Here is a 25,229-nt window from a genome sequence, read left to right as displayed (position 1 = left end):
TTATTTCAGCAAGGGTCCTTTAATTCAGTTGCTCCTGCCTTATTGAAACCATTTTGTTTTTCTGGTGCAGTTTAAAACCACAGAGACCCAAGGCAGCCTGAGGCATCACCCCCTCCCTGGCACCAAGGGCCACCCCTGCTCTCCCCACAGGTGACTCCTGGTGCCACGAGCCCCCTTCCCCATCCTTCTCTCCTCACTTGCAGGCTTTCTCACAGCGGTGTCCCTTTGGGGAAAGGCAGCAGGGGGTTCCTGTCAGTCCCTCTGTTGGCTTCAGCACCTTCTGTTTTCAGCCACTCCATTTTCTGGCGGTGCTGCCGCACGGCGTCGGCCACGCGCGCGTCCATCATGGCCTCGGTGAGCACCCCGTCCTCTGAGGCGTAGGCTGCTGCCTGTGGGGACAAGGACAAGTCACACAGCTCAGGGCTGGCATTTCCCAGCAGCAGGGGACGTGTCTGATTGCTCCCTCTCTGCTTTTCTCTTCTCCACGCGTGATTTCCCTCATAACGCTCTCGCTCCAAGTGGTCATCACCAACTCTGCCTGCTTCTGGATTTGCTGGGAATCAAAGTCTTTGTTTTCAGGAGAAAAATCCCCCACGTTTGGCTCTTTTAACCTGCTCTAAAAGAGCTTCACGTGTGAAGCCAATAAGGTGAGGAGAGGTGGGTGCAGGGGGGTGATGGAACAACTCCATGCAAGGCAACAGAAAATTGTTGAAACACTTGCACGGCAGAACGAACATCAGTGCTGGGTGTCACCTCCCCCTGTGCTCCCCAGGTGGGATGTGACACTCCCAGCACTGAGCAGGAGCTGGGTAAATGCTGGATCCACACTCCTGGCTGCTCACAGCCAAGGCCACACCTGGCTGTGGCTTCCAGACCCTGCACAAACAAGGATTTCTTTCTCGCAGGGGGATGGGGAGGAGCACCCAGAGCAATGTGGTGCCTCTAAAATGATGTTTCATGTGCACTGATCCTGCTGTCCTCATGCACTCCCTCGGGAATCTCCCCTTGTGTGCTGGGGCTGCTCCCACCTTGCACTCAAATGCCCACAGGACCTTCCCTCTCCGTGGCAAACGCTCCCTCCTGTACCTGTGAGAGGCAGCACCAACACGACCCCATCTCCTGGGGGAAAGGGCTGCAAACCCCTGCCACTCCACCAGCCCAGAGGGGCACACAGCCAGCACAGGGACTGTCCCCTGCTTTGGGGACAGCCAGCACAGCTGGGGCTCGGGCTGGCCCTGCTGCAGATGCCAGCACAGCCGGTCCCCCCCGAGCAGGGAAGGGATGCTGGTGCTGTCAGCTGCACCCATCTCCAAGGTAACAGAGCAGCCCCCGAGCTGCAGATTTCTAAATCTGGTTTCTTCCCTCTGCAAATGCTCCTGTGAGCAGCTCTGTGCTGTGTTCAGGGAATGAGGGAGTTTGGGATGAGGGGTGGGAGCCCTGCAGGGTCCCCACAGCCATCCTGGCTGGCCCAAAGAGCCCCAAAATTCCACAGAGCCACAGCCTGGGTTGTCCTGTGCCAACCCTTCCGTGCCCTGTCCCGGTGAGGAACATTCACTTGGATTTCTCCACACACTGCAGTGTGATTCTGAGGCATCACACACAGGCTCCATCCATTATTGATGGTGCAAAAAAAAAAAAACAACCAAACAATTCCAGCAAGAAACGAGCCTGACAGCAAAAGCAGCACAGAAACAAATTTCAGTGTGACCCTTTTCCACCCCCACTGCCCAGGGGTGTCCAGGGACAGAAAACAAAGCCCAGGATGAGCTGCTGCTCTGCAGTCACAGTGCTGGGGGTTAGAGCTGCCTATTACCTCACTGCAGGAGGAATTAATTCTTTCCAGAAATGAGCAAAAGGTTACCCAGGCTGGTTTTAAACCTCTAACCTATTTTCCAGCCTTTTTTTTTTTTTTTTTTTTTTTTGGTCTGGTTAGACCACAAAAGTCTGGATTGCACAACCCACCAGAGCTGGTTTTTCCTGCAAGCAGCATCAAATCCTTTCCCTGTGCAAACCCTTTGCAATCCTTCCTGCAGGCAGCACTGCCAAGTCAGGCTGGTGCTCCTGCTTAAAACCAGGAGTAAACACTGGTTTAGGGGAGGGAGTGCAGGTCTGTAAATAGAGAATTCTTCTGCACAATGAGCAGGATTGTTGGATCCCAGAAATCTGTGCTTTCAGGCACAGAAAGCTCAAAAACCTCCGGATTTCTGGGATCCAACACAGGACCCTGAGGCTGCTTCCATCACCTGCCAAATATTCCCCCAGCACCTCTCCCAACCCCACCTGTCCCCTCTGCAAAAGGGGCAAAGGTTTTGTTCACACCTCGCTCAACCCCCCCTTTACATTTTTATTTTATTTTATTTTTCTTTAAATTATTGCAGGATTCTCCATACAGCCCCGGCGAGGTTGTTTTCAAATGAAAAATACACTTTTCCTGGGATGCATTTCTGGGCTTCCAGAGCTCAGGGGAGGGAGGATGCTTTGCCCTGCCCTCCTCCCTGGCACTGCACAGCCCAGCCAGCCCAGTGTGGAACCTCCTGCAAAGCTGTGCAGTTCACGCTCTGTTGATTTTCTCAATGACTTTCTATTTTTAGAAAGCCTTAGGCCCTCGCTGTCAAGAAAGCAAATGGGAGAAGCAGCTGCCCCTTCTGGGAGTAGCTTGCACACACATAAAAATGGTACCAAGCTTCATTTGTATTCATACCTCTGCCTCCTGCATGGACGAATTTTAACCCATTTTCTCCAGTGCAGCAATTCCTGTTTTATACCTCAAACCCAATCATGAAATAATTTTGTTTGGTGGGGATGGAACAGAGGACAAGTCCAGCCTAAATGACCTCATGTTTCATTTCAGCCAAGTCTTGTGGTTTATTTTAATCTCAGACTCATCTGTATCATTTGAATCCCATCTATAATGAAAATAGCCTGATTAAAAAAAAAACCCACAAAAATACAACAGCTATTTTTAAAATATAAACAAGGTTCAAGGAGCAAAAAAAAAAAAAAAAAAGGCATTTATGTCAGTGGCATAAAAGGCAAGGAAATGACAGGAAGCTCACACTGGGACATAAAACTCCTGGGAATTTCTCCTGAAGTGCTGCCAAAACAATTTTCCAAGATTGCAGCTTGGAATAGTGAAAGGTTGCTTTTTGGTTTTGACATTTTATCTAAAGCACATCAGCAAGTTTGAGTTCAGTGCTGGGAAGTCTGCACACGACTATAAACAGAGCTGAGGGGAATTTTTAAGGTGAAAATGCATTTAAGTCCATGCTAGAGCCATAAAGGGCAATGGAAAAGCACAAGGACAAAAGGGAATGCTCAGTCTCCTGCAGAACAGATTAAAATGGATTTCTAGCACGCACACACTTGGCTGTGCCAGACAGCAATATTTTACCCAGTGCTAGAGGTTACACTCTTGGCTTTTCTGCATCTTATTTTTTTTTTTTTTCCCTATTGGTAAATTCAGGACAGACAGAGCCAGACTGAAAGAGCAGTGAGCTAAAACTTCATGTAAGTGACAGCCAATCCATCTCAAATCCAGTTTATGGTGGAGTTAAGCCTCTGAAAGCTGCAGCTATTGCTCAGTTTAACTGGGATGGGTTTTTAAAGGCAATTTTGGCAGGAGAATCCTCGTGGGAACTGAGGGCACAGGACAGAGTGGCCACTGCTGCTGTCCCAGGGAAGAGCTGATGGTTGTGATGCTTTCACCTCCTAAAGCTTCAGAATTTCCCTTTTCCCCAAACCCCCTCCAGGATCCAGTTCTGGGAAGGGAAGATGATCCCAGAGGCTCCAAACTCCATCACACAAAGACCTTCCTGTGCTCAGGGTTAAAGCACTCACAAAGGGGCTGCTCACACCAGGCACAGGCTGGGATTATGGGGTTTGACCCCTGCAGGGCCCACAGATGGATTTAGATGATCCCTGGGGGTTTTTCCCAGCTCAGGATATTCTGTTATCAAATTATTTCCCACCTTTTGCAGGCAGCACTTTGAATTAAAAGGGAATTAAAAGACTAAAAATGCTATATTGATATAAGAAATCCAGAGTGTCTGTGGTACACAGCACCCTACAGCTGCTGCATCCAGCTGAGGGAAACCTGATGAGGAATTTTTGGAGTCAGTTCCTGGTTCCTGCAGCCCTTACCTACCCTGAACACTGTAGCTATGCAGTTAACTCATCTTGCCAAGCTATTTTTAACTCTGCTCAGCTCCCTGACCCAGTTCAGAGCACAGCCATCCACAGGGGTGCACCAGCACCACGGCAAGGAGCAGCAAGGCAGGAATTTGAGGCAGGAAAATATTACCAGAAAGGTTTGGTAAATGCAGCCTTCGACATTCCCTGGCAGCCCAGAGCACTGGAGTCCCCAGTGCTAAAACAGGACCTAAAATACCAACAGCAGGCAGGAGATGAGCTGGGGGTGAGTAAAAAAAAAAAAAAAAAAACAGCCTGGAGAGGGGCTTGTCCCTAAATCTGCTGAGGGGTTTCACACCCTCAAACCCAAAGGCAGGGGGGGACACATCCTGCCAAAGGCAGTGCCCACAGCTGGCAGCAACTCCAGTGCGTCACAGCTCCAAATTGCTCATCCAAAAAATGGACCACAGGTCACAGGATTTCACACTTTTATAAGTTTGGTCAATTTTCACATTGGGGGTTAATCTTCCAATTAACAGGTTCAGGTAATGAAGTAATTTACCCCAAATCTGCTCCCCCACAACTCATTTTTGTTTCTATTTCTTGGGTGTGAGGTGTCCTTGATTGCCAGGCTGGAGAGGAATTGTTGTGTGTGAGCACAATGGGAAAGCTGCAGCTCACACTGTGCGTGGAGTTTAGAGTTCTACCCTAAAGAACTGCAGGGTTATAAATAAATGTAAAATAGAAAAGCTAAAATCCTAAGGCAGCACAAGGGACTGAAAAAAAAACCCCAGAGCATCACCAGCTCTGGCAGGAGCTCCCAGGGCAGAGCTCCAGACAATTCTCATCCCACATTTCCAGTCCTGGGCTGCTCACTCACCCTTGGCACATCCCACTCCCCTTCTTGACCAACAAGAAATGAGGTTCCTTTCATTTTAACTTTGATTTTAACACAGATGAAGTTTCTTGTAACATCCAACCAACTCAAATATTTCTCCCCACCCTCTCCTGTGTGGTTTTTTTTTTTTTCCTGAAGCCTTTTGAGTGTTTGATGAGAGCAGAGAGGAGCACAACTTCCTGCTGCAATTTTACATCAAACCTTGTTAACAGTGCTGGCAGCACGAGGCACATTTTAAAAAGCTGTCAGGGAAAATTAGTCACCCCCACCTTTTTCCTTCCTTCAGCAGCACTTAAAGGAGAAATGATAAAAGCTGAGGTCATTCCTGGGGAGTAATGACAAACTTGCTGATAAGGGGTGATAAAAAGCAAAGCATCATTTATCACAACTTCTTATTACAGGAAATAGTTGGCAGCAAAGCCTTTCACGTACGTGGGGCAGATGACAGCACACATTTTAAAATATGAATCAATATCACAAAAAATTATACAGGAAAATTAACCAGCTGTGTGCTACCAAGGAAGAAAATAAGAACTGACAGCACTCGAGTTGGATCTCAGCTCATGGCTACTGCAATTAAAATTAATTTCCACTAGAAAGGACAAATATTTCTGTCCCTTAAGAGGTGGAAATGCAGTAGTAGAAGGAATGAAATGCACAAACTTCATAAGATGTTTGTGAGCTGCTAAACTAAATTAAAAATTGAAGAACTAAACAAAAAGCCACTTTGTTTTTACAATCCCTGAAAGGAAGCTGACATGAGTAGGTTACATGACACACAAATTGGAGCACATTCCTTCAACTGATATTTCCAGGTTATTTATGAAAATACACAATGCAGTAAGAAACTGGCAGTTGTGACAAAACAAGGTGAAAACCTGATTAAAAAAAACCAAAACCACTAAAGCTTGCTAAGCATGTGAATAATTGTACTCCAAGTGACTGCATTTCTTATTTTTATGGATGGAAGAAATATCTATTTTTTTTTCAGCTCCAATTCCAATTAGTTTAGTTTCTTTAATAGTTCAAGTTGCACTGAAGGGGTTTAGAACAGAGGAAAGGGGAATGGTTTACAAGAGCAGGCATCTCTTCTGCTGAGCTTCCTGAGTGTGGCCAGCATGGAGTGCCCAAATTCCCTCCAAACTCACCTGCTTTCCTTAAATTCCATTAGAGATTATCAAAACTGTTCTTATTTCTGGGATGAGGAATTCTGCTGATATTCCAACACCCACCCCAGAGCCAGCAGCGTTCTGGTACCACCCCATGGACAAACCCAACTTCCACAGGGAGAGATGATCTGAAACTCCAGAATCAAAGCCTCAAACCTTCCAGGAAGGGAAAAGGAGGGAGAGGAGGGAGAAGAAGGAAGGAGAGGAGCCCCACTCACCTGCCAGGCCACGGCAAGCTGGGAGATCTCCCGGCCGGACATGCCCTCAGTCAGCCTGGCAATCTCTGAGCACTTCTTGCCATAATCGAACTGGGCCAGCTTCAACCTCCTGAAAGGCAGAACAACCTTTTGGTTGATGTGCAGCCACATCACAGGAGTTCAGTTTCCTGCTTGCATTACTGCCCCCTGAATTTTAAGGGCACAGCAAAAAATCTGGGGTGGCATCAAGACAGCGAGAGGCATCTCCCAGCTCTTGTGCTGCTTGTTCAAAGTGGGTTTTTAAACATAATACACAGGAAAGGGGATGAGGAACAAGAAAACAAGACAAGAAAAAAGAATTCTCCAAGAGTTCCTACAGTTTCCTGCTTGCATTACTGCCTCCTGAATTTTAAGAGCACAACAAAAATCTGGGATGGCATCAAGACAGCGAGAGGCATCTCCCAGCTCTCGTGTTGCTTGTTGAAATTGGGTTTTTTAGACAGAATAGACAGGAAAGGAGGTGAGGAAAAACAAGAAAAAAGAATTCTCCAAGAGTTCCTACAGTTTCCTGCTTGCATTACTGCCTCCTGAATTTTAAGGGCACAACAAAAATCTGGGGTGGCATCACATCGAGATAAAGAGAGGCATCTCCCAGCTTGTTGAAATTGGGTTTTTTAGACAGAATACACAGGAAAGGGGATGAGGAAAAACAAGAAAAGAAAGGGAATTCTCCAGGCTGGCAGAGCAGTGAGGGGTACTCACTGTTTGCCCTCTGTGGCTGGCTTCAGGACGTGCTGGTCGAAATACATCCTGACGAGCCGCTCGCGCTCCTCCAGCTGGGGCAGGTCAAAGTTCACCATCTCATCTATCCTGTCATTGATGGCCCAGTCAAACTGCTCAGGCTGGTTGCTTGCTAAAACAAGCATAAATCTGGAATTAAAGGGAAAAAAAAAAAAAAAAAAAAAAAAAAGATAAGACTGACAAAGCCATAAAAATCAAAAATCAATGAGCTAAGTCTGAACATCGGGAGCTGCCGTGGTTGGGATCAAAGATGTTTCATCACTGGATTCCTTAAAAAGGGCTTTGACAGCATCACCAGCACCTCACTAAAATGTGGTTTGGGCTGTTTAGAACAGCCTGATGTGTGCAGATGTGCTGCTCCAGGTCCTGCTGCATTTTGGAACTGGAAACTCTTTTTTTTTTTTTTTTTTTTATTGCTTTGTAATGATGCTTCTTCCCTGTGCCAATACTTTAATGCTTTAATTGATGTCACCAGTTTAATAGTGCCTGATAATTTGAAATGGGCTTTTAAGCACAGCTATTGGAATATTGATGTTCTTGCTGTCTGGTTGAATCATTGGCTACAAGGGGCCGTGTTCTCTGCTGTCATTTCTGGAGATAACTTGGCCAAGACAAAACTGTGGCTTTTCTATCAACAAAGACTTGCAGAAACACAAGCCTGGATTCAGGATTGCCATGCAGCCTGATATTCACACAGTCAGCTAATCCTACAAGATGATTTTGGGAAGTTGAAAAGCAGCAATTCCCAATGCTGGTGACAATTCCCTGCTGAAGGAAGAGCTCTCCTCAGGGTCTCACCAAAGCAGCCCCATTTACACAGCCCATTACACCCATTCCAGTGAGCTCCCACTCAGGGATGCAGGGCAAGGGCTGCTCCTTGCCCAGAGCAGCAATAAGGCTGCTCAGAAGTAAAAAAAAAAAAAAATCAGTGCATGAATCACCAAGGCATGTTCAGTGTCCTGAAATGGCTCATGGTTGAAATCAGGGCTGAATTTAATGTGAGAGCTCAGCTGTTCTGAGGGGAGGCAGAGCATCCCCAGCACCCCAAAAAACACTCCCAGAGCTCTTCCAAGGCAATTCAACATCAAGAGGGGAAAAAAAGAACCATCCCCTGCCTGTCTCTGATTTGCAGGACAAATATTTCTCTTGTTTATTCTTGCAAGTATCATTTAATAATAATAATAACACAGCTTTCTAGATTAACTCATGTATCATTTCAGAAGAGATTTGCTCTCCTCCCAAAGGGAAAACCAAGGTTTTTGCAGGATCAACACCTTGCTTTCCAGCAATTTATTTATTTGAGAAAAACACCTCTTCCCAGGCACCTCTGGGACAGAGAACCACACACAAGCAATTATCAGTTACAGCTGCATTGGTTCCAACAAGCTCAAGAGACCCCCAAGGACAAAAAAATGTCCTGGAACAGTGACCTTCCAGGATATTTATTTCAATGTCATGAGGTTACTTAAAAAGTCTTTCATTCCAGCCTCACTGAGGGCATTTCATCATTAAAAATCTCACTTTCCCACATAAAGCCACAGACAACTTTTCTTGTTGGCTCAATTGTGAAAGGAGAAATTTTAACAACTAAGTAAAGTTCACACCAAAAAAAAAAAAAATCAAATATTATTTGAGAAAGGTGAAGGAAAGGTCACCTCTCTATTATGACAGCCAGGAAATGGTTTTGGCTAAAATGAGCAGTGCTGTGCAGGGATTTCCCATCAATGTGACAAAGTGAGCAGGGGTGGGGGACAGTGACAAACCCACTGTCACCTCAGCCCTGCCATCCTGTGCTCAGCCAGGAGGGAACAGCTCTGGGATCCCACAAGGAAAGAAATGGAGGCAGATGGGAACTCATCAAAGTCCCTGCCCACACAAGCACAAGATGGGAAGGGGTCACTGGGGAGGAACAAGCACCACTGAAGTGTTTTTCCAGGGAACATGAAGCACCCAGCCTGGATGAACTCAGAATTTTTGTGGTAGTGAATTTTCCTGGGCTCTTGTATAAACAAGAAAGAAAATATAAACATCAAGACACTCAAGATGTCCAAATATCTCTCCAGTTTCTGGAAAAAAAAAATTTTCCTTCTGCTCTGATTTCTAAGTGCCAGGAAAAGTTGAAGAAGGACCAAGCTACATTCAGAACATAACTGAAAGGGGGATATTCTCTGCAGATTTTTTTTTCAATCCCTCAGCAGCACAGATCATTTCCAACTTCCATTTGTACACCAGGGACCCTTTAAAGACTTTCCTCAATCCAGGGAAATAGCAGCTGCTGAAACTGGATACTCACTTGTTGCTGTGCTGCCCTGTTCTGTGCAGAAATGCATTCAGAGTTGCTCTGAGATCTTCACTGATTTTCTCCTGCAAAGATAAAACCCAAAGGAGGATCAGCTGCTGAGCACTGCAGACAGGTGACAGCTTTGAGCAGCACAAAGGGAATTCTGTTATTGCATTACAGCACAATCCAAAGCATCTTGGGGGTAAAAAAAATCCATTTATACACCCAGGAGAAAAGTTAGGAACTCAAGCTTCCAGGAGAGAGACTGCACATTTATCCACACTCATCCATGATTTGCTTGGTTTCAGTGCTCTGGCCCTGCTATTTCACCTGGGAAATCCAGTGTGACACTTACAGGAAAATAAGCAAAGGATCCACTCACACATTCTAAGGAACGTTTTAGAGAATTCTTTAAAAACACAACTGGGATTGAAGCAACAGGTCCAGAGTGGATGGACAATGTGGTGGTGACTGACTTTGGAAACACAAATTATTCATACAGGGGTAGATGCTGCTGTAACTTTGTTCGTGTAGCAAAAAGCAGTTTTGTAATGAAAACTCACAAAGATAAATATCTGTGGGGACAAAGCCCAAACCCTGCCAGGTACCAGCATGAACAACCTTGAATATTTGCCTCTCTCCTTCCTATTTTCCTGCTGCAAAACCCCCAACAAGTTTGGGCCACTGATGTCTTTTCCTTGGTCTTAAAATTAAGAGTTAGCCACGATTCAGAGATAAAGGGTTTTTACCTTGGTATTTAATAAGGATTTTTATGGTGCAACAATTTGCTAAGGTGGAATAAGCTGAAATGCAAATTCATGGTTGAACACATCTACAATTGTACAGATTTTTGTAAATGAGCATATTTAATAAAGATGTATTAATGAGAGGTTTGAATGAATAACATGGTATTTCTTTATTCCAAGGTGTTTTCCTTTAGATAGGTTTAATTTTCATTTATAGGATGTGTTTTAGAGGGGAATTTGTTTTTTTTAAGATAGTGCAAGGTTTTTTGGTTTTTAATGGCGAGGCTTTTGGGCTGTTTGGTTTTTTTTTTTTTGACCTAACAGAATATCAGGACTATGTCAAAATATTAAATTGAAGGAATTACAAATATGTATACTAAAAAGGTATTGAGAATACATAAGAGGTATTTAAAAAAAAAAAAATGATCATGGCATCACCAGCCATGTTCTGCAGGCAGGAATTCTCAGGTGAGAGACGCTCACTCCATTCTACACAACACTGATTTCTTGTCTCTGCCATCAGTTCACCAGGTGAGCACTGAGGCACCTGCCAGGTGTCATTTTTTACCCACTGAAGGCAGAAATGAGAGTGCAGGAGGCTGCTGGCTGCCCCTGCAGCAGGAGCAGACACACACCAAGCACTTACTGTCGCCCTTTTCCTCAGGAAGGCGTCGGCTTCGTCCACGAACAGCAGGAGGCTGCAAAAGGAAAACATTACACGGTAACAGCACAGGGGGAAGGGAGGCTCAGCTGGCTCCAGGATCCTCCTGCCCCACTGCCAGGCACCCACAGCTGGCACCAAACACCCAAAGCGTGGCACAGGCAGCATCGTTTCCTCGGGCAGCGTTTCGCAGCTAAGCTGCAGCAACCTGTCCACGGTGTGCACCTGGCCCAGCCCAGCAGCTGAAAAATGGATTTATTTCACACACCTCAGGTCATAAATCTGCCCTCAAGTCCTCTGGAGTTCTGTCTCCTGCTGTTCAGAAGCAAAACTAAGGCACAGGACCTGAAACTCGTCCGGATTTTTAAATCTAGATGGGAGTTGTCATAGGCACAGGTTGTGGCTGGCAGTGCTGGGTGTCACTGCCAAGCTGCAGTGGATATTTGAAATTTAGACCTGCTGAAGTCTGACAGTGCTATTTCACCATTCCCTCCTCTTTACAGAGGTGTGTGCAAGGGCACAATGCAGAAATCTTGGCGACAGTGACACCTCCCTGCCATTTTTCTTCCTTATGCCACTGTGAAAAGCTCAAACCAGAGTCTCTCCTCGGCTGCTCTGTTGTTTTGTGAGGTTTTTCTTTTCCAAAACACAACACCACTAATGTAATGGTTTTACTACCTGTGGAGAAGTGAATTAATAAAGTCCATGAATTATTCACCAAAATAAATTCACTTACAACCCAAGGGCAGTGCTCTTCCCAAGGGACTGAGCCTGTAAAGATGTTTATCAATAACAGAACCAGGCTGCTCATAAAGCTGTCACAGCTTCTATTACCTCCCTGCCTAGCTTCAAATCCAGCTTTTTTTTCCAGGGGATTTCAGGCCTATTAACATCTTCCACCCAGCCCCAGCTTCTCCCAAATATTCTCTGCAGAGGTGTCTGTTATCACAATTTCACCTAATAAAGGCAACAGCTAAGACTGGTGGATATTGAGAATGAAATTTGTTTAAATGCTTCAGTGCTACTGGAGGTGAGAATATTGATTCTATGGACACATGTAAGCTTTGATCAGGAAGTGCAGGAAGCTGAAATGCACACAAATTTCTATCAGGGCAGAGAAATTCAGAGCCAGGCAGTGCTGTAAAAGAATTCCTTAATGGAAGCATCCAGCTGAGCATCCTCACTTCTCTTCAAACTCCTCACTTAAATTCTAACACCTTCCCTTCTATTGCTCCTCAGGAAAGAAGCTTAAAATTTTAAATCCTTGGGATATTTCCCTGCTTGTTTTCTTTGTGAGGGGAAATAGAAAGATTTAGGTGATGAATGAAGCAAGGATTAAAAGAGACACTGCAAGATAATGCCCATCTGAGGCAATCAGAGAACACATAAATCACTGGGCAGCCACATTTACAGATCTGAGATCAAACCAGCACAAAACACCCCCTGAAAGTTCAATATTGGATTTTACCATCCTGGCTGGACAAATAACTCCTCAGCTACCTCTGCACTGCAAAAATCCATTTACATTGGTAGGAGCAAATTATCTGCACACATTTCTACAAAATCAGGGAGCCAAGATTCAGCCTCACCATGAGGATTCTCTGCAGATAAAAATGTGCTTTTAAAGGTGACTGAAAAAGCAAAAGTTCTTTTTCGTGTTTGTGATTTTTGTGATTTTTTTTTAGCATCTCTCTCCTCCTTATCCTCTTTCATTTCTTGTAATTCACTCCTCTTCCTTGAGACTCAAAAGTAAACAAAAAACTGGATTTAAATACTAGCAGTGTTTAAAATATGAGCAGTTGCAACAGGGAACATCCAGAGTGTGAACACCTGATTTGTGCTAAATCTTCTAATTACTGTCAGGTCATTAATCACCCTGAAGGAAATTTGTCCCAGCTTTCAAGTGGGCAGGAATTCTCCTCCTGCTTGGTGAGATCAGACAATCAAATTGTGACTGATCTGGAAAAATTGGTCTAAAAATGGTCTGAGAGAACAGAAAAGCAAAGGCTTTCAGCTTTTTTAATATTATTAATTAATAAGGATTCACCCATTCTAGGAAATATTTAGGAGATTTTGGATTTGCTCAGTGTTACCTCACTCAATAACAACCACTGAGGAGCTGAACTACACTGCTGTGATTTTTTTGAGTAAAAACCCAAATTCAAGATTCAAGAAAAGCTCAACTTACCCTCTCCTACTGGTGTTGGCCCAGTCAAAGAGTTTGTGCATGGCTGTGACCCCTTCCCTGCCCATGGGGGCCACGTCCCCTCCTGTCATGATGGCATAATCCATGCCTGAGTGCACAGCCAATTTCTGGAAGGAAACAAAAACCAGGAAATTAAATCCTTTCTTTCACTGCAAGGCCATGGAGGATGAAGAGGGAATTAAAGCAGTTTAGTCCTGTCAGTGTGATTATTTGCAGAGGGGAGGTATTGGCTTCTTTTTATGTTCTTTATCACTTAGTGGTAATTTTAACTTGTGTATTGTTTACTTTTTCTGTTTCTGTCCATCTCTATTGGCTTTAGAAACTCTAACTAGGTGGGTTTAGAAATCCAGTAGGTGCCATAGAAAGCTTTAGGTGTCAGAAAATTACTGGGGTAGAGGTTGAATGTACTGAGAGAGGAAAAAAAATCCAACTTGCATCAGTTTGTCAAATCTGCCACTGTTAAAAAAAGTTGATGAAACTTCAGATCTTGTGGACAAGCATTGAAAAGCCAGGAAAAAAAAAATCAAATTTTGACTCAGATCCATGTAAAAATCATGCTGGCAGTGCCTGTGCACACGGAGCCATGCCTGTCTGTGCCCTGGGACTGGGGGCACCAGCACAAAAACCCATTTAGCCAAGGGCAGAAAGCCAGCAGAGGTGGATATGAAGTGGCTGCTGCTGTGATTCCCACAAATCCCAACTGCCAAGGGCCTTTCCCAGATGGAAAAGCTCCTCTGCCTCCTCTCAGCACCAGAATGCAAGTGGCTGCAGTGATTCAGAGCTGGAGCAGGCAGGCTGCCCTTTCCAACACGAACACAATGTTTATGCAACACTCCAGCAATAGATTTCAGCCCAGGGAGGCTTCTCAGGCCCTGGAATTTTCAGAACATTTTGCAAAGTGCAGGTTGGCAGAACTTTGGCAGGGTTTTACCTTGGCAAAAAGAGTTTTTCCAGTTCCAGGGGGACCGTACATGAGAATATTCCTGTACAGGCTTTTGTTCTTTTTTGTGTTTCTTGTTGCTATGGCAATGTCTCTCACACGTGCTTCCAACTGGGGCTGCAAGAAAAAAAAAAAAAAAAAAAAAAAAAGTTAAATTTCAGGAGCAGAAAACACCAAAAGAGCTGCACCTACCAGGGTCCCAGATCAGTACCTGCAGGAAGGAGGCAGCACTCCAGGCTCAAGCTTTTAAGTCTTAACTTCAGCTGCTCCTGACTCCACACCAAGGTCATTTCCTGTCCTATGTGAGGATTTACTCCATTTTCTGTCCACTTGGTTACAATTCTTTCATAAGAAAAAGCAGCAGTGCAGGAAGCAGTGCAGTGACTACTCTAGGAACAGATAACACCTAAATATTCACTTCCTAATGGATGCCCTGGGAGGGATATGTCAGAACAGAAGCAACTCTTGGCAGTGCTAATTCCTTCTCAAGTCATAAACTCATATTTATATTACTCCTGCATTTGGGGATACTGAGAGAGTTATTCCTGCAGGAACATTTTCTCTCAGCAGCTTCAAGCAGCTCTTAAATTTGCCTGATAACCAGGAAGCAAATTTAGAAGCAAATATATAGAAGCAGCACTAATTAGCAAGTTAAGAACCAATCTCAGGGTGGGCAAATGCACATGATATTTAGATTTTTTTGGCCTAGAAGCAGGTCTGGGTTCACTAATCCTTAACTTCAGATGGCACAAGTGGAATTCTGAATTTTAATATGCTGACTACAGAGAGAAACTGCACCAGAGCAAAGATTGAACTAAGACTTCCAACTGCTTTTCACAGAGGAAAAAAAAAAAAGGTGAACAGGCTGCTTAATGTATGTCACACTGAGCACAGGAGCTTATTTATGGTCTCAGTGTCCCAAGGGTGCTATGACTCCAAAACTGCTGGAATTACAGCTTTAGAAGTGAGTTTAAAGAACCAGCAGCTCTTATTTAGAATTTAAAGTCATCCCTCAGAGCCCAAGACAGGAGAACAGAGTACTCACACTGAGAACAACTCCTTCAAGGGCATCCTGAGCCTTGCTGGTGAGACGTTTACCAACCTTGAGAGGACAAATTCAGTTACTCACAGGTAGAAAAAAAACCCTAAAACATCTTCCAGAACACCAGTGGGCACAGCCCATCCATTCCACCTCCAACATTCTGTTTCTTCAGACCCACTGACAATCCCAGCCTGAGTTTAACACAGGAACAAAGCTGGATTTTACCTTGATGGGATGTTTGAGAGCCTCCAGCACGGTGATCCTGGAGGTTTCCCTCACCAGGGAGGGTTTGCCCAGCCTTGCCTCTATGTAACGTCCTGCTACAGCCGTGGCATTTTTGGCAGAATAAACCCCCACTGCCAGCAGGGTCAGCCCTGCCACCTGCAAAGAAAAGAGAGAAAAAAAAAAAAAATTTGAGCAAAAACCACTTGGCAAGGCAGTGCTGCTGTGTGAAGCCTGCCCTGTGGTGGGGAATTAAGATTCAGGACAAATGCTGAGCAGGAGGGGTTTATTTTTGGTAAGGTGTTTTATCCCTGTTCAGACAGTCAAGGTCTCACACTCCCTGTTCACTGACTGCTCTTGCACAGCAAAAAGCAAGAGGAAGCACAAGTGAAGCATTTAGTCCTGAATCCAAAAAGCACATCCTGCCCAAAATGTGTGGGGCTGTCCAGATTTTCAACTAGATTGAGTAATGAAAATAAAGCAGCAACAGCAGCCAGGGTGCCCCTCAGCACAGCAGAAAATGAAAGCTGAATTGAAGGTGTCAAGGTAAAATTGAATGTAAAATTGAATGTAAAATTCAGCCACAGCTGAGTTGTGGCTGCCACCAAGGCAGGGCACAGTGGGGAACAAAAAAAGGAATATCTGCTAAAGGTGCCAGACCAACACAACAACAGGGAATTAGGGACTCCAGAGGAGCAGCAAAGCCAAAACCATCATGGGAATGGGAATTACCATCACTGGATGGGAATTACCATCATGGAAATGGGAATTACCATAATGGAAATGGGAATTACCATCATGGAAGTGGGAATTACCATCACTGCTCTGGGCTGCTCTTTCAGAAACCCCACAAAATGAGACATTGCCATCGATTTGCCAGTGAAGCAGAAACACTCCAGACTTAGGAGTCAGCTTAAAGCTGATGCCAATAATTTATATTTAAAAAAAAAAACAAAAACTGCAGCAATTGCTTTTAAAATAAGCTGACTTCTCCTGCAAGTACAGATCAGGGTGAAAAGCCTCAAGGACAACAAGGGTTGCACTGTTCAATAAAGCATGAGGCACCATCTGTTCACTCTGCTGAAATGTGTGACATCACTTCTGCTCTGGGTGGAAACACGAAGGGATCAGAACTGTGAGTTCCAGGATGCAAAGAGTGAGGGATTTCCATGCCCAATTCAGCTCAGAACACAGAACAGATTTCACCTTTTTAGCAGCCTCCCTCTAAAAACAGTGCCATGATCTCATGTTCTCTTAGACCAATCCAGCACAAAGTTCCCTCTGCCTGATGGATGTGATGTCACTTTCTCAGACTTTGGGACTTCACTGATGATCATTTCACAAAATACAGAGAAACAGAGCTTTAAAAATGAGTTCTGGATCAAACAAAAACCCAACTGCCAACTCTAAAAATCAGCCTGATTACAGGGCCTAACTATTTGTTATAAAGTATCAAGCAAAGGAATGGGTCTCTGGTCAGTAAACAAATTGAATTACAGAAAAACCACAATGAACCAAAAAACTTGAGGTAGAACCTGGAGAAACTTTGGGGTTCTGCTTGGCTGGGAAGAGGCAGAGAAAGAGCAGCCCTTAGAACATCTTAGAACACACAGAGCTGAAAATTCAGGATTCATTTACAAGAATCTTAAAATAACTGACTGGTTCTCACCTTATAGTAATTTCAAAATTTTCAAAGCAACAGAAAAGATGAGTTCCAGCTGTGTTATCCCATTTTTGGAAATATACTTACTTTTTTTTTTTTTTTTTTGTTAAAAGCTAAATGTCCCAAATTCACAAGAGAAGAAAATGTCAGAAGCAAAAAATGACCATAATGCAGGAAAATGGTATCTGGGTCAAGTGAATGCACAGCTCAAAGCACTGATCTACAAAAGGCTCTGAATTCTGCAGACACCCCAGGTACAGATGACAAAAGGAGCCACTAAAAGCTTGTTTTGTTCTCCCCAGTGCTCTCAGGCAAAGGATGTTTTGTGTGTATGAAATCAGAGGGTGGAGCAGATGGTGGGGATTGATTTAAAGCAAAATTTCTATTTTAACCAGTCACACTACCAAAAATATATTTTCACTGCTGTTTTGTTGTATGTATTACACTGAGAAACAACTTTATGTCCCCAAGGTTCCATTGTCCTGTGAAAAGATGCTGGGCTGGTTTTTAATCAATTCATTTAGCACAAATAAAAGTTCTCTAAGTGCTCTCTAGGCTACATCAAAATTAGATCTAAAGCTGTGACACAATCAGGAGTTTAACACCCATTTACTGACAGGTTTTTCTGGAAGTTTTCTGACAGATATCCCAACCTTACCGTGGCTGTGACTTTATCCCAGTCTGTTACAAAAGCACGGAATCCTTCCCCAAAGAGCATCCCAGCTGTCCTGTGGTGAGCAAACAGCAGAGAAAAGGGATTTCAAGGACTGAATTGATAAATTTTAAAGACAGACTTTCATATTGCATTAAAGTTGCTAATCTTCTTCAGAACAAGTCAAAGCTAAGGGCTCGCCTCAGAATTGGAACATAAACAAGCATGGAAAATATATTTATAATCATCTGATAGCTACACCTGAGCTGAGATTAAATCCAGAAAAGCATCTGGCCTTAAGCTGGTATCAATTTACTTCTTTAATGCATTATTTGTGCTGAACTGTAGAAATGTAAAGGTTTTTTTTGTTCCAAATCTCAAAGGACCTAAAATTAACCAATTCCAAACCTAAACAGCCACCCCTGTGGAGCCAAACTGCTTTTTACCTTTGTGGTGGATGTTCTGAAAGAACTGAGGGGTTCTCAGAGTAACTGAGCTGCAGGACTGGAGAACAGGGTTTGAAATAATCTCTTAGAAAAATTGTATCACTACAAATGTCCCTGGTTGCCATTTAGGTGACAATGTAGCAAGACAAGCACTGGAATTCCTCACAGGAATAAACCCCAGGTTCTCCCAGGTGCTTGGAGAAGAACCAGGCTGAAATTCCTCAGAGGAACAAATCCCAGGTTCTCCCACACTTTGGGACACACTGGGAGAAGCAAAGGAGCAAACCCCAGGTTTCCCCATGTGCTAGGACACATGTGGACAAGCACCAGGCTGAAATTCCTTGGAGGAACAAACCTTAGCTTTTCCAGTGTGCTGGGACACACCTGGACAAGCACCAGAGCAATAAATCCCAGGTTCTCCCACACACTGGGACACACTTGGAGAAGCACCAAAGGAGCAAACCTCAGGTTTCCCCAAGTCCTGAGGGACACTTGGAGAAGCACCAGGCTGAAAGTTCCTCAGAGGAACAAACCCCAGCTTTTCCAGCATGCTGGGACACACTTGGAGAAACACCAGAGGAACAAATCCCAGGTTCTCCCATAGACTGGGACACACTTAAGGAAGCACCAGAGGAACAAACTCCAGTTTTCCCCACACACTGGGACACACTTGGAGAAGCACCAAAGGAATAAACCTCAGGTTCTCCCACACACTGGAACAAACTTGGAAAAGCATCAGAGGAACAAATTCCAGGTTCTCCCACATGTGGGCACACACCTGGAGAAACACCAGAAGAACAAACCCCAGCTTTTCCAGCATGCTGGGACACACCTGGAGAAGCACCAAAGGAACAAACCCCAGGTTCTCCCACACACTGGGACAAACTTGGAAAAGCACCAGAGGAACAAACCCCAGGCTCTCCCACACACTGGGACACACCTGGAAAAGAACCAAAGGAACAAACTCCAGGTTCTCCCACATGTGGGCACACACCTGGAGAAACACCAGAGGAACAAACCCCAGCTTTTCCAAGATGCTGGGACACACTTAAGGAAGCACCAGAGGAACAAATCCCAGGTTCTCCCACATGTGGGCACACACTTGGAGAAGCACCAGAATAACAAACCCCAGCTTTTCCGAGTAACAAAATCGCAGTTTTCCCCACACACTGGGACACACTTGGAGAAACACCAGAGGAACAAACCCCAGGTTCTCCCATAGACTGGGACACACTTAAGGAAGGACCAGAAGAACAAACCCCAGTTTTCCCCACACACAGGGACACACCTGGAGAAGCACCAAAGGAACAAACCCCAGCTTTCCCCACACACAGGGACACACTCGGAGCAGCTGCAGGCCCTGGCCTGACCTACTTGAGGGACTCGAGCACGGTCTGGCGGTGCTCGGCCGCCTTGAGGCGGATCTGCTCGCGGATGATGTCGGCGTTCTCCCGCTCGGCCTTGGCCCGCGCCCGCGCCTCCGCCTCCACCCGCAGCATCTCGTTCTTGTGCCTCAGCTCCATCTCCCTCTCCACGGTAGCTTGGGGGAAAAAAAAATACGGCAAAGAGGTCAAATTTTAATGCCAGGGAGGAGGAAAAGCTCAGGGAAGTTGCTGTGTAGTGTTTGGAAGGAGGAGAAGCAAAATGGAGCTGCCGGTCCTAAATGGGATTTTGGAAGTTCAAAAGCACAATTGTGTGAAAGGAGAGTTTATGAGAAATCAAGGAGTAAAATAATCCAATCCTACAGGGTTTCACCACTGGGATGTTTTATTCAGGCTACACTTCCCTCTCTGGATGGCAGCACAGCTGTCCACATCTGTGCTCGGAGCAAATTCACTCAAACACAAATTGCCTCAACATTTCTAGGACTTGCACCCCACTGGAGTCCTGCAAATCCAGGCATTCTGGCAATTCCCAAAAAGAAACGAAGCAAGTTTCACATCACAACTTTTTTATTTTCTGCAGGAAACTGAATGGAGATGAGGTGACACAGATTCAACCACTCCTCCCAGATGCTTTGTTTCTCTCCCCTCCTCAAAACTGGCTCTATTTTAGGTTGGTCCAGTATGAAATGAGAATTTCAGTTATTCTGTCAGGAGATGCTGACAGTTCATTGAGAAATCCAGGAGTGACAGGGCAGATGTTTGGGAGTGCAGCCATTTCTAAAACTAACCTTGGAAGGAATTGGTGATTTTAGCACTGCTGGGATTTACCTGTTCACAAAGATCAGCACAAGGACTCCACATTCCCTCACACCCTCAGCAGCTGAACAAAACCCTCACCTCTCCTCATGGCCTCCTGCTTCTGCACAGATTCCTCCTGCTTCCTCAGATTTTCCTCATTAGCAAGTTGCTGCAGGGAGAGATGACAGCAAAAGAGATGTTGATGTTGTAAGAAATCCATCAAGTGTAAACTTAATTGCTACAAATATTTTCAAGAAGCTCAGACTGAAGTGTGTTTTCCTCTCCCCATCTCCCAGATTTATTCTCCTAATTCCAATCTGCTGCTTTGTCCTAATGCCCAACCCTTGATGTGCCAGGCCAGCAGTGCTGATGCTGAGCAGATAACACAGATAAACTGTGCTCAGCAGGACAGGGCACAGCTCCAGAGCATCTTTTGGATTTAAGAAGGCTCCCAAAACCATTCCCAGCTGGATCAGAGCAGGAATCCACCCTTACCTGCTGTCGCATTTGCTCGTCGTAGCGCTGCCGTGCCAGCTTGTCCTGGTACTGGGCTCTCTTCAAAAAACAAAACAAATTCAGAATACACACATTAGGCAGTTAAAAAACAGCCTGGTCCTCAGGGAAATGAGGTTCAGGAGGGAAAAAAAAATGAATAAAACGGGAAAATCCACACAAACAAAAAATTATCCTGGATTTGAATGTGAACAGGGCAAAATATCCTCAGCACCATCTCTGTGCTGAGAGGTCTCTACAGTCAGACTTCATTTTAAGGGATCACAGATGTCAAACAAGGAGCAAGTATTACTTGGCCCAGAAAAGGAGACTTCACTGGGAAAAACAAGGTTTTTGTGTTCTAAACCACATTATCTGGACTGGTGACTGCAAGCAATAGGACTGTCAGTTTGTGCTAAAGATTTCCTTGTTCCTCATTAATTCCTCTTATCAATTTTCCACTGTAACTCCAAATAAACCCAAGCCATCTCCAATGAACTGGAAGACAGCTGAGGATCCACAGCCACCAGCAGGGAGGACTCTGTATCAGGGGGTGACATCTTTCTTTATTCCAAACAGGGATAGCAGAATAGCTTGGGAATTCTCTCCTCAGCAACAGTAAAACATCATGGACTGAACCAAGATTGAGTTTGTTGGGATTTCAAACAACCCATGAGTTTGCTGTGACTTCAAATGATGCCCTGTGAGCAGCAGGGGGTGAAGAACCAACCCCTGAGGGCAGCTGAGTGTGCAGGTGCTTCGTGGGCCAGCCTGCTCAAAGTCCAAACTCTGCCAGGGTAAAAGCACCACGTGCCAAATAAACAGTTCTAGCAAACTTCCCAAGCTGGAAAATCCATGAGAATGAATCAATTCCCTCATGTCCTGTGCTCTCAGAGTAAGAAATCACCATAATTTGGATTTTAACATAAAAGTCAGCCTTTATTTTCCCTGTTTCAGGATTATTGCCACATCAGTGACACAAGCTAAAACAAACCTGGAAGCACCAACACTGCTCACAACAACTCAGATTTGTATCACTTCTCCTCTTAAGATATTTTTTCCTGTTTAATTCAGAAGAAATAGGGTTTCAAGCTACTTAAGACTGAAATCCAAATAACTCAGAGCCATTTCACTGTCGAGGCTAACACAGACACTTGATAAACCACTATTGCTCAACACTTCCCTGAAAAGCCCTTTAGGAAAATAAAAAAAAAAAACAAAACAGAATGAGAGAAATTGCTACCACCAACTCCTTTGGATGTTCAAGAACTCGGGAACAGAAGTCCAAGAGGGCTAAAAACTCAACATTACAAATCCAGGACAGAACAGCAGGAGGTGTGAACACCCCCAGATCTCTGGCTGCCCACAACCAAAAATGATCCCCAAAAGGGATAATTAATTAAAGGGATAATGAAAGGGATAAGGAATGCATCATTGCCTTTTCTATAAGGGAAGATACAAACAAGGTTTTCCCCTCATTCTCTTACTGCTTGGTGCTGTTTGGTTTCTTCACTGAGTGTTTTCCTTCTCTCTTCTGCTTGGACCCGGATCTGCTCATTCTTCAGCTGTTCTATGGCAGCCTCGTACTCCTGGTGAAATAACCAGAGAATTTCATGAGCAGAAATTGATAAATCAGCCTGGAGAGTAATTCTACTGATAATTATATTCCAAGAAATCCCTCTGTAATTAGAGTGGTACCCTTAAAAGATGATCATGGCCGCAAGAAATTTAAAATATGGTAATAAAATGATGGTAAAAATATTGCATAATTAACTATTTTAGGATTAAACACAATTAAAAAAAACAAACATCCAAGAGACCAATCAACACCCAAAAAAATCCCTAAATTCCTTAATGAGAAAACAGAAGTCTGTCCTTCACCCAGCTACTTTAAAGTTCCCACAGAAACCCCATGCCATCCCCCAAAACCAGCAGGGATATTCCAGGAGTTACAAAACCACTCAGGACATGCAAGTTTTAATCAAAGCCACAAAAAAATGTGTCAGAATAGGCAAAATTAGCTGGGACTTCACCTTCCACAATTCCTTTTTTTTTTTTTTCCTAAACACAAATAACTCCTATTTGCTGAAGCTGAACAGAAAGGAAAATTTTTCATCCTCTGCAGAGGAAAGATTTTAACTTTTGTCCTTCCCAAACCTGGCAGCTCCCTGAGGAGTTCCAACATGAGGAATTCCAACACACCTTCAGTTTGGTTTGCTGCTCCAGCTGCAACGTCTGCTCCTGCATCTGGGCAAGGTTCAGAGCATCTTTTGCATGGCCTGGAGGGTGGGAAGAGATTATGGACAGTGAGAGGTCTTTTCTCAGCAAAGAAGATGCTCAGATTGTTCAATCCATCCCGTTCCTGGAGCACAGCTCTGCAATGGCACATTCAACCCTCCAGGGGATAAATAATTATGGAACTTCTCTGCAAACCTGTGGAAAAGGTTTGGATGGAATTGGAGCAATCTGGGATAGGGGAAGGTCCCTGCCCTGGCAGGGGTGGAATGAGATGGGATTTAAGGTCCTTTCCAACCCAAACCATTCTGGGAATCTGTGACTTTGTGAAGATGCTCTGGTGCCTCCCTCTCCCCTCACAGACTCTGTAGGAAGCTCTCAGAGGTCACTGACTGGGAATGCTGATCCCGGGGCTCCAGGAGAGCAGGGCAGGAGCCAGAGGCTGCCCTGGGCGATGGGACCCGACAGGACACGGGGGATGCCAGGATGGGCCAGGCTGGAAGGGCCCCAAGAGACTCATCTGCTCCAGCAGGGCCATCCCTGGGCACAGAGCACAGGATTGTGAGGGACAGATCGGGAATACCCCCAGTGAGGGACACTCCACACCCTCTGTGGTGTTCCAGAGTGGAACAGACAATCCCTCATGCCCAGGAGGAATTTCCTGGGCACCGCTTCCTGCCCTTTCCTCGCATCTCACGGCTGGGCCCCAGGGAGCAGAGCCCGCTCTCTGCTCTGACACCGCCTTTCCACACATCCCCACACCCTGACGAGCTCTCCCGCCCTCCCGCCCCGTCCCCTCACGCACGGGACGCGTCCAACTCCCGCGCCGCCTTGGCCGCGCGCTCCAGGCCCGTGGGGTCGAAGTTGCTCCATTTGTCCTTGGGCGTCTGACGGTCCCCGGAGCCGCCGCCACCGGGGACGGGCGGCAGAGAGAGCCCGGCCGCACTGCCCGTCCCTGTGCCGGTGCCCGGGGGTGCCGCATCCCCGCCGCCGCCCGGCGCGGCCCCGCGGTTCAGCCCGAACAGCCACGACATGAGCGCGGCGGCGGCGGCTCCACGCGGGGGTCGCGCCGCGAACAGCGCGCATGCGCCGAGGGCGGGGCGACCTCCCATTGGCCCGCCGGGACACCGCGCCGTGCTCTGATTGGCGGAGAGGCGCCGCGTGTGGGGTTTGATTGGTTGAGGGAGGCGGAAGGAGCGGAACCGCCGTGTGAGGGACGGAGCGCCGGGAGGGACAAAAGGGGCGGGGAGGCACTTCCGCGTAGCAACGGGAGTGTGGGGCGTTGCTAAGGGCCGCGAGGCAGGCACGGCCTTGGAGTTATCCCGGATTTCCATGGAAATCGGCACAGCCTTGGATTTATCGCAGATTTCCCTGGAAATCGGCTCCTTGGAATGGCAGAGAGGATGGGAAAACAGAAAAGGGGAGCGTGGAGGAACCCATCGCTGTGGTTATCTGGGATAATGAGCGGGATTTCATTGGCTCCTAATCCAACGTTTTGGAATGGGAAAGATGAGACAGAAGCTTCCAGAAAAGAGGAGTACGGGGAAATCCATATCTGTGGTTATCTGGGATTTCCCTTAAAAACCAGCTCGTGATCCAACAGTTTGGAATGGGAAAGATGATGGAAAAGTGGGAAAGAGAAGGGGAGCACTCATCCCTGTGGTTATGTGGGATAAAGAGCAGGATATTCCATGGAAATCATCTCCTTGTCCAACTGTTTGGAATGGGAAAGATGACAGGAAAGGGGAGTGGAGTGGAAGTCAGAAAACATGGAATTCTGCAGTCTGAAATGGTGTAAAATGTAGAACACTCCTGGACCAAGCACAGCCCTCAGCAGCAGGATGGGGACACCTCAGATTTTTTATTTTCTTTAAATGTTTGTGTTTCTTCCCAAATGCACACTTAGAATCATGGAAACATGGAATATCCTGAGCTGCAAGAGATCCACAAGGATCAGAGTCCAACTCCTGGCCCCTCACAGGAGAGCCCAACAATCCCACCCTGTCCCTGAGCGTGTTGTTCACAAATATTTACCAGTTCTGCCCAGATTTCAGGGACTCTCCTTGTAAAACAATTCTTACTGGGACTGAGGCTTTATCAATGTATTTTTACATTCCCAACACATTTTTTGAGGGATGGTTTGTGTAAACCAGGCTATGCAGGCACAGGTAGAACACACACTTCCCAGTCATTTAAAATGATGATTTAGTGTGGTGATCTCAGCAACTTTTCCCAATTTTTATGATTCCATGGAACAAAACCCACAT

At 45.5% G+C, this 25,229-nt stretch overlaps 1 protein-coding gene across 1 annotated transcript; it reads right to left on the bottom strand.

Moving 5' to 3' along the window:
* Positions 1–24,053, bottom strand: ATAD3A (ATPase family AAA domain containing 3A). The gene is made up of 16 exons (XM_014885814.2): positions 23,768–24,053; positions 22,930–23,006; positions 22,215–22,316; positions 20,731–20,790; positions 20,335–20,404; positions 19,427–19,592; positions 17,613–17,682; positions 15,295–15,450; positions 15,073–15,129; positions 14,019–14,144; positions 13,070–13,194; positions 10,867–10,918; positions 9,487–9,557; positions 7,155–7,322; positions 6,414–6,522; positions 1–389 (listed from the first exon to the last, which is right to left on the bottom strand). Exons 1-16 carry the CDS (start codon positions 23,994–23,996, stop codon positions 210–212), a joined length of 1,818 nt encoding a protein of 605 aa, XP_014741300.1. The 5' UTR covers positions 23,997–24,053; the 3' UTR covers positions 1–209.
* Positions 24,054–25,229: the final 1,176 nt, after the last annotated feature.

Source organism: Sturnus vulgaris, chromosome 25, assembly GCF_052056855.1.
Source record: "Sturnus vulgaris isolate bStuVul1 chromosome 25, bStuVul1.hap1, whole genome shotgun sequence".
Lineage (NCBI taxonomy): Eukaryota > Metazoa > Chordata > Aves > Passeriformes > Sturnidae > Sturnus > Sturnus vulgaris.
This window is presented reverse-complemented; position numbering and strand designations above follow the sequence as displayed.